At 50.1% G+C, this 15,358-nt stretch overlaps 1 protein-coding gene across 2 annotated transcripts in view; it reads left to right on the top strand.

The window, feature by feature from the left end:
• Positions 1-9,088, top strand: part of ADAMTS14 (ADAM metallopeptidase with thrombospondin type 1 motif 14) — an 88,098-nt gene extending 79,010 nt beyond the window's left edge. For both annotated transcript variants that reach the window (XM_017854666.1, XM_017854665.1), the window contains exons 19-22: positions 422-629; positions 4,614-4,743; positions 4,828-4,938; positions 7,006-9,088. In XM_017854666.1, the coding sequence (XP_017710155.1) occupies positions 422-629; positions 4,614-4,743; positions 4,828-4,938; positions 7,006-7,499 (943 nt within the window). In that variant the 3' untranslated portion in view covers positions 7,500-9,088. The remainder of the gene's footprint in view (positions 1-421; positions 630-4,613; positions 4,744-4,827; positions 4,939-7,005) is intronic.
• The last annotated feature ends 6,270 nt before the right edge of the window (positions 9,089-15,358 follow it).

Here is a 15,358-nt window from a genome sequence, read left to right as displayed (position 1 = left end):
TCTACCTTGAAAGTGTGGCTTTGATCTGTTTTGTGCCCTGATGCTTCTCAGCACCCAGGACAGTGCCTGCACCAGTAGGTACTCAAATATGTATGTGGCTTTGAAGTAATCATGATGTGAAAATGGGATAACTGAGGCTTAGAGGGCTAATAGCTTGCCCAAGGACACGAAGGGTGCTAGGATTTAAATATGCATCATGCCTGTTTTTCAGACGAGACACGGCAGGAGAGAAGAGTGCCCTCTCTGAGGTCACATACCCAGGTAGCTGCAGAGCCAGGTGGACAGTTGTCCTAGGCCTCAAACATTCTGAATCCCAAACCCACTCTCTGGCTCTTGGCTGCAGCTGTCTGGGGATGGGAAGTGTCCTCTGGGATGAAGTGTCCCCTTGGTCTCACCTCCTCTCCTTTCACCCTGTTTCCAGGTGGGTGACGGAGGAGTGGGGTGCCTGCAGCCGGAGCTGTGGGAAGCTGGGGGTGCAGACACGGGGGATACAGTGCCTGCTGCCCCTCTCCAATGGAACCCACAAGGTCATGCCGGCCAAAGCCTGCCCCGGGGACCGGCCTGAGGCCCGACGGCCCTGTCTCCGAGTGCCCTGCCCAGCCCAGTGGCGGCTGGGAGCCTGGTCCCAGGTGATTGTCCTCAGGAGGTGGGAGGGGCTTGAGGAGGAGGTGGGTCTGAGGGATTTTTTGGTGCTCCCTGCAGGCAAGAGAGTTTCTGCCTGAATTGCTCCCCCTACATCAAATCTTGTTTTTCTTAAAGTAGAATAGCTCCCGCATACCCTGGGCCATGGCTCTGTGCTAGGCCTTTATGTGCATTCATTATCGCCAGTAAGCTTCACACAGTGCCGGGAGGCATGGGTTCACGTCCCTGTGTTCCAGATGAGCAGATCGAAATACACTCTTGCATTCCAGAAATATTTGCTGAGCACTAGCACAAGGTGCCAGACCTTGTACTAAGAATGTGGGAACCCAGCATCAACCAGACAGAGCTGATTCTTGCCCTCGTGTAGCCCACAGTCCTGTGAGGGACACGTATTAGACCATCAGTCAACCCACAGCCAAGCACTGACAGACTGCAGTTGGAGCTGGGTGGGGAGTAGTGGGGCAATGTGGTGGAGGATGGACGGTGGTCAGAGGGCTTCTGTGAGGAGGTGTTGCTCAAGCTGAGACCAGAGGGACAAGCCACAGGAAGAGACCAAGGCAGGAACCATCTTACAGTGTTCCAGAAACTGACAGGACAGTGGGGCTGCAGCTGACTGGGAGGGATAGGGGCTGCAAGATAACACTGGGGAGGCAGGTGGGGGTCCATGGCTACAGGCTTTGCAAGGAGTTTGCATTTTTTCTAAGAGCAATGGGAAACCAGGGAAGCCTTTTAACACAGGCCTTACAAGCTCTGATTTCAGGTTGTAAAGACCACTCTGGCAGTGCTGTAGAAGGTTGTCAGGAGGTCAGGGTAGCAAAAGGGAGACAGCAGTAAGCCTGCTTAGTTGTCTGAGTGCTCTGTGGCTTAGACCCTGGAGGTTACCAAGGAGAAATTGCCTCGAGGAAATTGTCTTGGGTTTTCTTTTAAATACTCATTTGATGTGAACATTGAGAACATCATGCCAAGTAAAACAAGCCAAGCTGGATGCAGTGGCTCGTGCCTGGAATCCCAACACTTTGGGAGGCTGAGGTGGGCAGATCTTTGGGAGGTTGATGTGGGTGGATCGCTTGAGCCCAGGAATTCGAGACCAGCCTGGGTAACATAGCAAAACCTCACCTCTACAAAAAATGTAAAAAGTTAGCTGGGCATGGTGGTGTGTGCTGTAACCTCAGCTGCTTTGGAGGCTAAGGTAGGAGAATTGCTTGAGCCCAGGAGGTCAAGGCTTCAGTGAGCTATGACCATGCCACTGCACTCCAGCCTGAGTGATAGGAGCAAGACCTTGTCTCAAAAGAAGAAAAAGAGAGAGAGAGAGAGAGAGAGAGAGAGAGAGAGAGAGAAAGGAGAAGAAAAGAAATAAGCCAGACATCCAGATATATAAGGACAAACACTATATGAGGGCACTTTGCTGGTGATTTCCAGGGGCTGGGGGAGGGAGAATGAGGAGTTAGTGTTTAATAGGCATGGAGTTTCAGTTGGGAAAGAAGAAAATGTTCTGGAAACAGATGGTGGTAATGATTGTACAACAATGTGAATGTGCTTAATGACACTGAACCGTACACTTAAAAATAGTTAAGATGGACTGGGCGTGGTGGCTCACCCTGTAATCCCACCACTTTGGGAGGCCAAGGCAGGCAGATTGCCTGGGGTCAGGAGTTCAAGACCAGCCTGGCCAACATAGTAAAAGCCATCTCTACTAAAAATGCAAAAATTAGCCGGGCATGGTGGCTTATGCCTGTAATCTCAGCTACTCAAGAGGCTGAGGCAGGAGAATTACTTCAATCTGGGAGACAGAGGTTGCAGTGAGCCAAGATCACGCCATTGCACTCCAGCCTGAGCAACAAGAGCAAAACTTCATCTCAAAAAAAGAAAAAATTAGTTAAGATGGCAAACTTTTTGTTATATAGATATTACCCCAATTTAAAAACCTCATTTGATCACAATGATGTTCATTGTAATAGCAAAACATTAGGACATATCCCAAATGTTTATCTATAGAAGATTAGACCAAAATCATGGTCTGTTCATACAATACAGTACTATACAACAAGAAAAATGAACAGGCCTGAACTGTACTTACCAAAATAGACAAACTTCTATTAATAGAGGATACATTTAGGTGAGAAAAAGCACTTCAGTATGAGGTAAAAAAGCACTTCCAATGGATGTCACTTCCTTAATGTTTAGAGGGGCACAATGCAATTTGCAAAAATTCCGGGATGCTCATTTATTAAAGCTGGTAGAGGCATCTGGATAGGGTTTTGTGAATAACTGCATACTTTTCTGTATGCTTGAAATATTGCATTATGAGTATTTGTAAAGAACCAAAAATCCGCACACAACGCATGCATTTTACATCCATCTCCATAATATATAGCTTCACTTGTTTTGATATAAAATAGAAAGATTGCTGGTCTTCAAAGGACTCCACAGATAAAAGTAACAAAGAGATGGCAGATAATGGAAGATACTGGCCCTGCTGCAATAGGCAAAACATAGAAATGAATCTCTAAATGTAACTTTGATTAAGTAAGAATTGCAATTCAAGGCATACACAGAGACCGGATGGTCTTCAGTATGTCCAAAGAACAGAGGAAAGGTTGGGGGTTTTATTAGAAGGAGATATAATATGTATTGTGTTGAACACAAACTCCTTGGCACTAGACAAGCTTTTGGGAGCTGGCAAGCTCTGACTGGTGAGTGATGGTGCTATGTAAAACTAGCCTTGGAGTCACAGTAGGTTGTTTCAGCAGTTGCTAGGTAAAACTGGTCTTGGAATTACATCAGCCTGTTTCAGCAGCTGGCCTTGTGGAAAATTTAATTCTTGGAGCAGGTGCTAGGTGCCCTGAGTGCTTTTTCCCCTGGCCCCTCAACTCTGATTTAGTTGGGTGTGACAAGTATGACCCTATTCATATAATCAACTTTCACAGCCCCTTATGAGACTGACTGAGCAGTCAGGAGCTGTTAACTGCTGTTTGTAATGATTCATCCTGGGAGGATGAGCCGTGTTTGTCTCGTAGTTCTGTGTGGCCCCATGACCCTTGTGTCTCAGTGGTCACATGCTCCAGTGTGGGAAGTGGGGTCCTGCAAGTTCCTCTCCTTCCATCTAGGTAAGGCTATGGTCAGCACCCAAAAAGTAACCCAGTCACAATGGGCAACGCTGCTTTCCTGGAGTCCCTGCCCCTCCATTGAGGACCTCCATAGGCCCTGTTTGTCAGAGTAAGAGTGGGTCAGGTCCAGGGGATGATGTGTGTGGCCACCCCCTGCAAACGGTGGTCCTCTGCTGCCTCCTGCTCCTTGTAACTGCACCCTTCCCCCTCAGGGAAGAAGACACTTTTGAACATACTTCTGCAGGCCCATGTTTGGTAAATCGAGTCACAAGATTATTGACTATCAGAGCTAGTCAGAGAAGGGTCCGTGGAGACCCTGTTGCCCAGCTCTCTCGGTTTACAGTGTTAGACACTGAGCTAGGGGAGGGGGTAGCAGATGCCACAATCCAGGCCCTACATCCTGTTAATAGGATATCATCACGTCAATCCACCTGCCCCAGGTCACACCATGTAGTGGACTGCAATAGGGGAGTTTGCTAAAGTGATACACAAAATATTTAAGAACCCAGGCACAGACCAGACACAGTGCATGCAGGTGGTAGTAGGGAATGGGATCCCAGAGGTTCCCTCCTGAGCCACAGGTTAACCATTTAGATTGTGGAAAGGCCCATGGGGCTACAGGCTCGGGGCAATGGCTCTTCACCATTGGTATCAGGAATATTTGATAGTGGGTGCGATGTCCCAATGAGGTTACTTAGAAGCAGTGCTTGCATGTCCCTCTGGTCAAGTGAAGACTTGATGCTCTGTTTCATACCCTTTCTGTCCCTGGGCATTGGCTGGGCTCTGAGCTCACTGCCTCGTCTTTCTTCTCTCCACCTGCCCTGACCCCGGCCGCTGTGCCTGGCACTGACCCACCCATGGCAGTGCTCTGCCACCTGCGGAGAGGGCATCCAGCAGCGGCAGGTGGTGTGCAGGACCAATGCCAACAGCCTCGGGCAGTGCGAGGGGGATAGGCCAGACACCGTCCAGGTCTGCAGCCTGCCCGCCTGTGGAGGTGAGCCAGAGGGGATGGGGAGGCCAGGTCCAGTCCCTTGGGACCAAAGTCCCAAATACTAGAATTGCTTCTCCCTGCTCATAGGAAATCGCCAGAACTCCACGGTGAGGGCTGATATCTGGGAACGTGGGACGCCAGAGGGGCAATGGGTGCCACAATCTGGACCCTTACATCCCATTAACAAGATATCATCAAGTAAGTACAGTCTATGGACCCTACCCAGCTCCCCAGACCTTTCAGTGGCCCTCGTGTTGCAGCATGGGCCATGCAGTGGAACAAACCCAGCTTGTAACTGTCTGTGTGACCTTCACCTCCCTGAGCCTCAGATTCCTCAGCTGTGAAGTGGGGAGGAGGCTCTACTGGTCCATGACCCCTTACCTGCAATTCCAAAATGTTTATTTCTAAGTTTGGTGCAAACCTACCTGGCAGCAAAATCTGACCTGAACTAATGAGATCATTTATTCTTTTGCTATAGAAATGTAGCCATATTTAGTTACAAGGTGATATCTCAGGCTCCACTGAGGATGTTCTATAATATAAACACAGAATATTACTTTTCTGATCCCCAAAGTTCTGAATTCTGAACTATATCTGGTTTCAAGATTTTCAAACAAGCAATTATAGATCTGAGCTGCCTTTATAGGATTGGTGAGAGAATTGGATGAGAGAACGCATGCACTCCTGTCTGGCTATCAGTTTCCAGTAACCATAGGCTTAGCAATTTCTCTCAGCCCCATGATTCAGTTCATCCTCCCATCTTTCCATTCATCCACCCACAGATAAATATTTACTGAGCATCTGCTACGTGCCAGCCTGTAGATTCTTCACCCCTTTCCTAGGTTCCATCTCTCTTTTCTTTCCTCACCCTCCTGAGGACCAGGGTCTGGCAAGATGAGTAGCGGAAAGATCAAAGACCCTAACTCCTAGTTAGAGGACCAGTTGGCTGCAAATTTCTTAACCTCTCTGAGCTTAGTGACCTCATCTGTAAAATAAGGGTTCTGACTAGATGTCCTCAAAGGACATTCTACCTCCAGTCTTCTGCTTCTTTGCTCCTAGGCTGAGGTTCCGAACGGGGGAGTCCCTGGGTTTCCTGCACTTTTCCTTCCCAAAGTTAAAGGAGGAGGCTCTGATTCTGGTGCCAGAGATCTGGCGCCATCTAGAGGCCACTGGCTTTCCATTTTTCTCTACTCTTTCTCTTGTTCCCCTAAACCTGCCCCTCCACCTGTGTCTCTCTCTTTCCCTCTGTTCCTCCCACTCTTCCCACCTCCCTCTTTTTTTCTCTCTCTCTCTGGCAAAAATTAGTAGACAGTAAAGCTTCTGCCTTCACATTCTGTCTGGAGAAACCTACATGGAGTTATCACAGAAAGGTGTGGTATTTTGGGCAAAGCCAACTAGTGTAGTGAACACTTACTTTTGCCAGGTACTTTAAAGATGTTATCTGCAATGTGATTATTCATCGGTAAGGGCCAGCATCAGCCCCATTTTATAGGTGAAGAAACTGAGGCTTGGAGGGTTTAAGTGACTTGCCAAAGGCCTCACACTTTTAAGTGGTAGAGCCTGGATTTGAACTGAAATCTGCTTGATTCCAAATTAAGCAGTAGCAGTCTTAATGTCCCGATATGTGCTGACTGTGGCAGGATGGTCAGTCTGCCTGTCCCAAGCATGAGTTGCCTGGGCTCTAGCCTGACCCTGGCTGGAGTGGGTCAGGCATCTTGGGTTGATTGGGAGGGGCTAGGGTTCCCACTTCTATCCAGAGCAGCTGCAAGTTAGAACCACCTGGTGGTAGGCCACACCCTAGATTGTCCAATGTGTGGGTGAAGGAGACGGGCATCCCCAAGGATTCCAGTGTGCAGCAAGGCTGAGGGCGAATGGTCAAGGGCCAGGGTTCTCAGATGCGCCCACACGTGGAGTCCCCTGGAGGGCTTGTGAAAGCACAGCGCTGAGCCCCAGCCTGAGTTTCTGATGCAGTAGGACTGGGTGGTGCCAGAGGATGTGCATTGCCAGCAAGCTTCCAGGTGACACTGATGCTGCATGTGGGGACATCACTTTGAGATCTGCCACTCTAGAGGATTTTAGTTCCTCTTCCATGTAGTCAGGGTTTACTCTCCTGTCAGGCGGCTCTGTAGCTCTGGGAAAAAGCTTTACAGTGGGTCCAGCAGGGACGGGAGGTGGAGGGCCGGCAGTCAGTGGGTGAGTGGGAGGCGGGGCCACCTGACTGACAGGCATCGCGACGTTGCTTCCATCCTTGTGCTGTGTGTGCAGCGGAGCCCTGCACAGGAGACAGGTCCGTCTTCTGCCAGATGGAAGTGCTCAATCGCTACTGCTCCATTCCTGGGTACCACCGGCTCTGCTGTGTGTCCTGCATCAAGAAGGCCTCGGGCCCCAGCCCTAGCCCAGACCCTGGCCCAACCTCACTGTCCCCCTCCTCCACTCCTGGAAGCCCGTTACCAGGACCCCAGGCCCCTCCAGATGCTGTGGAGCCTCCTGGAAAGCCAACGGGATCAGAGGACCGTCATCATGGTGGAGCCACACAGCTCCCAGGAGCTCTGGATACAGGGTCCCCAGGGACCAAGCACCCCTTTGCCCCTGAGACACTGATCCCTGCAGCATCCTGGAGCATCTCCCCTACCACCCCCGGGGGGCTGCCTTGGGGCTGGACTCAGACACATACGCCAGTCCCCGAGGATAAAGGGCAGCCCGGAGAAGACCTGAGGCATCCAGGCACCAGCCTCCCTGCTGCCTCCCCCGTGACATGAGCTGTGCCCTGCCATCCCACCGGCACGTTAACACTCTGTGTACTGCCCCGCGACTCCCAGCTCAGAGGACACACACCGCAGGGCAGGCGCAAGCACAGACTTCATTTTAAATCATTCGCCTTCTTCTCGTTTGGGGCTATGATGCTCTTTACCCCACAAAGTGGGGTGAGAGGAAGACAAAGATCAGGGAAAGCCCTAATCGGAGATACCTCAGCAAGCTGCCCCTGGCGGGACTGACCTTCTCAGGGGCCCTGTTGATCTCTCCTGCCGGGACCAGGGTCAACTATTGCCCCCTCCTCACAGACCCTGGGCCCGGGCAGGTCTGAATCCCAGCTGGTCTGTAGCTGGAAGCTGTCAGGGCTGCCTGCCTTTCCGGAACTGTGAGGACCCCTGTGGAGGCCCTGCCTATTTGGCCCCTCTCCCCAGAAAGGCAAAGCAGGGCCAGGGGAGGTGGGAGGCTGTTCGCAGCCAGGCCCAGAGGAATGGGGCCTGGGAATGTGGCATGAGGCTTCCCAGCTGCAGGGCCGGCGGGGGTGGGGCACAAGGTGATTGCAGGCCCAGCCCTGGAAGCCGAGAGCTCCATGCAGTTCCACCAGGCGAGGCCAGGCAGCAGAGGCCAGTTTGTTTTTGCTGGCTGGAAGATGGTGCTCATGGCCATACTCTGGCCCTGCAGATGTCACTTGTGTTACTTCTGGTGACTCCAGATTACAGACTGGCCCCTCAATCTCACCCCCAGCCCACCAGAGAAGGGTGCTCAGGACACCCTGGACCCCAAGTCCTCAGCATCCAGAGGTTTCCAAACTGGTGCTCACCCCCTGGCTCAACCAGGATGGCAACTTCAATTATCACTCTCAGCCTGGAAGGGGACTCTGTGGGACACAGAGGGGACACGATTTCTCAGGCTGTCCCTTCAATCATTGCCCTTCTCCAAAGATCACTACTGCTGGAGTCAGGCATCTTCGTCTCCTACCTGGCTCAAGCTGGGCCAGAGTGTGTGGTTCTCCCAGGGGTGGTCGGATCCCAGGACTGAGGACCAGAGTCCACTCATAGCCTGGCCCTGGAGATGACAAGGGCCACCCAGGCCAAGTGCCCCAGGGCAGGGTACCAGCCCCTGGCACAGTGCTGGGGTGGGGAAGACACACTGACCCGCGGTGCTGTAAGGGCCTCAGCTGGGCTCAGCTGCTGGCCATGCTACCTCCAAGGGACAGGTAACAGCCTTAGATCCTCTGGCTCTCAGGAAGTGGCAGGAGGTCCCTGGACACCTCCAGGGTCTTGGAGGATGTCTCCTAAATTCCTGCCGGGTGATAGAGGTGCTTCTCACTTCTTCCTTCCCCAAGGCAAGGGGGCTGTTCTGAACCAGGCTGGAGGAACATAAGCAGTGGGTCCCTGGCCTGCAACCCGTTTGGAGAGTGGAGGTCCTGGGGGGCTCCCTGCCCTCCTCCTGCTGCCCTCCCCTCCCTGGGATGCTGGGGCACACACGGAGTCATTCCTGTAAGAACCAACCTGGCCTGTGTTAAACTCTTGTGCCTTGGAAATCCAGATCTTTAAAATTTTATGTATTTATTAACATCGTCCTTGGACCCCAAAAAGTTGTGTGTGTGTTTCTTTTTCTCTCTCTGATTTATGGGAAGGGGATAATGAAGACAGAGCTCGAAGGCTGAGGGCTGGGCTGTAGCAAGAGAACTGGGTGTGGGGGCACAGCTCACTACGGCTGTCTTCTGTCCCTCCACCTTTCCACCCATGCCCTGCTGCGGCACTGCCAGGTGGGGCAGAGGGTTGCCACTGGTTTCTTGGCTACTGAATCTCCTGCTTCCCTGAGGCCCAAGTTGCAGGACAACACTTTATTTCAGGTTAGTGCTTCAGGAGAAAAAAAATCTTTTGTGATTCAAATTTGTGAAATTCTCAACCTGTTTAAATGCAACTAGAGGCCAGTGGGGCAGAGTGGCTCATGCCTGTAATCCCAGCACTTTTGGAGGCAGGAGTTCCAGACCAGCCTGAGCAATATAGCAAGACCCCGTCTCAACGAAAAATAAAAAGAACATTAGTCAGGAGTGGTGTTGCACGCCTGTGGTCTCAGCTATTTAGGAGGCTGAAGTGAGAAGATCCCTTGAGCCCAGCAGTTTGAGGGCTACACTAAGCTGTGATTGTGCCATGGCACTCCAGCCTGGGTGACAGAGTGTGACCCTGTCTCAAAAACAAAAAAGAGCAACAAGAGGGGCTCTCTAAAGGAATCTTAGCAACCACAGAACAAAGAGATCATCATTGAAAGCAAAATGACTACAACCACTTTTACCTTCTAAGCAGTGGCAGAATTTGTGTCATGGAGTAAAATAATCTACCCTGCTGGGCACTGAGAGAAGGTGAAGCTGGCAAAAGGGCCTCCTGTCAGCTTACTCCTACTCCTCCCCTTAAGGCTGAGGAGAAAATGGTTTGGAGACTCCTACCCCTGTGGCGGTGGGAACACAGAGAGGGCAGCCTCTCCATCTATCTTTGGCTTCGGGCTTTTTAGGATGCATGTTGTCTAATATGTGTAAGGTTCAATTAAATTTGTGTTGCTGTCTCCCCAAACATCTGGAAATGTCCACTCCCCAAATTAAGGGCTTTTTATGGGTCAGGATTTTTGCTTGTTTTGGTGGAAACTGAGAAAATGAAAGGATTCACGGGTGAAAATAGAGGAACAGCACCAAGGGCCCTCTTTCCATCACAGCCTCCGAAACATCCCTCACTTCCTGTAGGAGCCCACTGGGAAAGGCCATATGGGAATGGTTTTATCCCTTCCTGCCCTAAACTGTTTCCTGTTTGGAGTCTGGTGGGTGCAGGTGCCTGGGTGCCAGACTGCCTGTCTCTTCCCTGGAGGGGATTCTCCAGGCTGCTCTGACTTCAAGGCTGTATCCACACCTGCCCCATGCTTGGCAGAGCCCTGCCGCAGTGACAGCCAGGTACTTAGAGTCTAGCCTATCAGCCCCGACTGCCTTCCAGAGCCCTTGCCCTGGTCTGCCAAACTTCCTCAAGCCATAGCCAGGGGCCAGCACACCTGTCCTTTTGGAGGAAGCCCCCTGAAGTTCCAGCATCTCCTTGTCCTTGGGGTCAGTAGGGACAGTGTTGCACAGAGTCCTCCTTACCCTCTTGTCCAAAGAGCCTGGGAAGTCCTCACCATGGCTGTCCTCTGTGTCCAGATTGCCTCCTTGAGGTTCCAGCCTATGACTTCATTTGGGCTAGTAAGGCCTGAAAGCTCCTCGTGGGGAAGGGATCAGGGGGATGGCAAGGATTCAGGGAGAGCAGGAGACTTACCTTCCCATTCCTCCAGAGGAGAAGAGGGGCAATTGAAGCCTCGTCATGTTCCTGGAAAATAGACTGGCCTCTGGGCCCTCTCTTGATTTACCCTCCTGGTGAACCTCCAGGCCTTTCACCTGAAATGACACAGCAGGCAGGGGAAGAGAGGAAGGCACAGAGCCTGGACCATCCAACCTGGAACTCTGTGGGCTCTTCCAAAGAGCCCCTGCTCCCTACCTGGCTTCAGGAGACTAAAGGCTTGGGGAAGGTAGGGGTGTGGGGAGGAGGGAAAGAGCAAGAAGGGGTGGAAATGTAGCTGGGGCAGTCCCAGGGACCCAGCTGCCACGGATTAGAAATCTCTGGGGCCTACACCACAAATCTTCTCCTTTAAAAAATTATGCAAGAAATATATGCTCATTATTGAAAAATTTTACAACCTGAGAAAAAAAATCTATAATTCTACCTAGCAATAACCACTGTTAATAATTTGGTTATCCATTCCAGATGTGTGCATGTGCAAGATTGTGCGTGTCTATACACACACACACACACACACACACACACACACACAGGGTGGATATTATTAATACTATATGCATACACGTCATCTGGGATCTGCTCCCGCTTCTACCACCCCTACAACAATATAATATGAACACCTTTGCACCGTGAACTACATTGAACTACGTCTTTTTTTTTTTTTTTTGAGATGGAGTTTCCCTCTTGTTGCCCAGGCTGGAGTGCAATGGCGCGATCTTGGCTCACCGCAACCTCCGCCTCCCAGGTTCAAGCGATTCTCCTGCCTCAGCCTCCTGAGTAGCTGGGATTACAGGCATGCACCACCACTCCTGGCTAATTTTGTATTTTTAGTAAAGATGGCGTTTCTCCATGTTAGGCTGGTCTTGAACTCCCAACCTCAGGTGATCCGCCCACCTCAGCCTCCCAAAGTTCTGGGATTACAGCCATGAGCCACCATGCCCAGCCACATCTTTTTTGTTTGTTTGTTTGTTTGTTTGTTTGTTTGTTTGTTTTTTGAGACGGAGTCTTGCTCTGTCGTCCGAGCTGGAGTGCAGTGGCCAGATCTCAGCTCACTGCAAGCTCCGCCTCCTGGGTTTACGCCATTCTCCTGCCTCAGCCTCCGGAGTAGCTGGGACTACAGGCGCCCACCACGTCGCCCGGCTAGTTTTTTGTATTTTAGTAGAGACGGGGTTTCACCATGTTAGCCAGGATGGTCTCGATCTCCTGACCTCGTGATCCACCCGTCTCGGCCTCCCAAAGTGCCCAGCCACATCTTTTTTAATGATTGCACAGTACCCCACAGTATGGCTAGATGACCATTTATTTAACCAAATCCCCCAGTTCCATAAACTTCCTGTACAGCCTGTGGAACTGTGAGCCAATTAAACCTCTTTTCTTTATGAATTACCCAGTCTCAGTTAGTTCTTTATAGCAAAGTGAGAATGGACTAATACAGAAAATTAGTACCAGAGAAATGAGGCATTGCTATAAAGATAACTGAAAATGTGGAAGCAACTTTGGAACTGGGTAACAGGAAGAGGCTGGAACAGTTTGAAGGGATCAGAAGAAGACTGGAAGATGTGGGAATGTTTGGAACTTCCTAGACACTTGTTGAATGTTGTGACCAAAATGCTGATAGTGATATGGACAATGAATTCCAGGCTGAGGAGGTCTCAGATGGAGATGAGAAATTTATTGGGAACTGTAGTAAAGGTCACTCTTCCTAGGCTTTAGCAAAGAGATGGAGAGTATTGTGCCCCTGCTCTAGAAGTCTGTGGAACTTTGAACTTGAGACAGATGATTTAGGATATCTGGTGGAAGAAATTTCTAAGCAGCAGTGTTCCAGAGGTGTCCTGGCTACTTCTAACAGCATATACTCATATGCATTCACCAATATATGGTCTGAAATTGGAACTTACATTTAAAAGGAAAGCAGAGCATAGCAGTTTGAAAAATTTGTAACCTGACCATGTGGTAGAAAGACCCACTTTCTTGGGAAAAATTCAAGCCAGCTGCAGAAATTTGCATAAGTAGAGGAGCCAAATGTTAATAGCCAAGACAATGGGGAAGATGTGTCGAGGGAGTTTCAGAGGCCTTCGTGGCAGCCCCTCCCATCATAGGCCTGGAAGCTTAGGAGGTAAAATGGTTTCATGGGCTAGGCCAAGGGCCCCACTGCCTTGTGCAGCCTCAGGACATGGCACCTTGAGTCCCAGTCACTCCAGCTCCAGCCATGACTAAGGTCCCCAAATACATCTCAGGCTGCTGCTCCAGTGAGTGCAAGCCATAAGAAGCCTTGGTGGCTTTCATGTGGTATTGGCCCAGCAGGTGGACAGAAGGCAAGAGTTGAGGCTTGGGAGTCTCTGCCTAGATTTAAGAGGATGTATGGAAATGCTTGGATGTCCAGGCAGAAGTCTGCTGCAGGGGCAGAGCCCTCATGGATAACCTGTACTAGGGCAGTGCAGAGGGGAAATGTGGTATTGGAGTCCCCACACAGAGTCCTTACTGGGGCACTGCCTAGTGGAGCTGTGAGAAGAGGGCACTGTCCTCCAGACCCCAGAATGGTAGATTCACTGATGGCTTGTGCCTCGTGCCTGGAAAAGTTGCAGGCACTCAATGCCAGCCTGTGAAAACAGCCAAGTGGGCTGTACCTGGCAGAGCCACAGGGATGGATATGCCCAATGACTTAGAAGCCCACTTCTTGTTTCAGTGTAGCCTAAATGTGAGACATGGAGTCAAAGGAGATTATTTTGGAGTTCTAAGATTTAATGACTGCCCTTCTGGGTTTCAGACTTGCCTGGGGGCCTGTGCCTCTTTGTTTTGACCAATTTCTCCCATTTGGAATGGAAGCATTTACCCACTGCCTATACTTCCATTGTATCTTGGAAGTAACTAATTCACTTTTGATTTTACAGGCTCATAGGAGGGAAATTCTAACATATACTGCAAGATGGCTGAATAGTGAGGACATTATACTAAATGAATCAGCCAGTCACAGAAGGACAAATACTGTATGATTCTACTTAAGTGAGGTACCTAGAGCAGTCAATTCCATAGAGACAGAGCATAAAATGGTGTTGCCAGGAACTGGAAGAGGAGAGAATGGGGAGTTATTGTTTAATGGGCATGGTGTTAGCTTTGCAAGATGAAGAGTTCTGTGGACAGATGGGAATGATGGTGGCACAGTGATGTGAATGTACTTAATGCCACTGAACTGTGTATTTTAAAATGGTTACGGTGATAAATTTTATGTAGAAAAATACACATAAAAATCAACTCTTGGATGGAGAAGGAATTTCATTGCTTCACATATGGGGAAGGGTGGAGAAGAATCAGGAGCCTTGAGTGTGACTATATCCAGGACTTTGTCCCCATGGAACAATGATGGAATCCTCTGAAACTCCAACCTTCCTTCCCCCACAAAAAACATTTCCAAGGACAGAATGTGATTGGCCCAGCTTGGGTTACATGCTTATCCTACCTGTGACCAGTCCTGTTGATACAGGAGGTAGAAAGAAATTATTTAGGCTGATAGTGAGGGCAAAAGAATCCTTGGCAGAGCTTCCCTTTTAACAAAAAACAGTCCAATAAATTTTTTTTTTTCTAACAAAGAGCAGCCTGAAAAATCGAGCTGCAAGCATAGATAAGCAAGCTGGAAGCTTGTACAGGGGAATACTGCTGGCAGCTGTGCCAATAGAAAAGGACTACCTGGGAGCCAGCCATGTCCAACATGGAGGCTCCATCTTCCCTTTTTTTGTTTTCATGTGTACAGTAAAGGAATGGGCAACATGGCACAGGCCAGGCAGAGTCCTGTGTAATAAAAGATTAGGGTGAGGGTGGCCAGAAATTATCACCTTATGCAAGTGGCACACCTAGCCCTAACCAGTTTTTTGTGCTCTATGCAAAGGCACACATGGTCCAACCAATCTTTCCCACTCTGTGTAAATAAGACACTGCCTCCTCAACCTCATCTATAAACCCCCCTGCATTTCACCATGGACCCAGCAACCCATTTCTCTGGGACCCCTGTCTGCAGCAGAGTGCTCTTCTCTTCCTTTCACCTATTAAAACTTCCACTCTTAACCTCATTCTCTGTGTGTCCGTGTCCTTGATTTCCTTGTCTGTGAGACAACAAACCTTAGGAATCACCCTAGACAATGAGGTTGCTTCACTGTGCGAAGGGATAGGGGATTCTGGTTGGACAGTGCTAGGTTTCACATTCCTGGACAGCCAAGAACAAGGGCTACCTCCATGGCTAAGGAGACGGGGTCCCAAGAAGGACCTAGAGCCTTCAGAGAAAAGATGAAAGGGAAAATCTGTCTCCATACTTCAGGGAGAGAATCAGGGGAAAGGGAGAAGAGAACTTCCAGGGCCTGGAGACACAGAAAACTTAGGAGTGACCAGGAAGTGGCCATGGCATCCTGACCCCAATGAGAAATCACTTGGATACCCAAGAGGACAGGGAGCACCTTAGGGAGCAGGGGCTAGAGACTCTCCTGAACATGGCCACAACATTCTTACATGCACTGCCACTGGGGAGACAACCCCGGTGGAAGAGGGGCGAGGGCCTT

Source organism: Rhinopithecus bieti, unplaced genomic scaffold, assembly GCF_001698545.2.
Source record: "Rhinopithecus bieti isolate Rb0 unplaced genomic scaffold, ASM169854v2 scaffold_36008, whole genome shotgun sequence".
Classification (NCBI taxonomy): Eukaryota; Metazoa; Chordata; class Mammalia; order Primates; family Cercopithecidae; genus Rhinopithecus; species Rhinopithecus bieti.
This window is presented reverse-complemented; position numbering and strand designations above follow the sequence as displayed.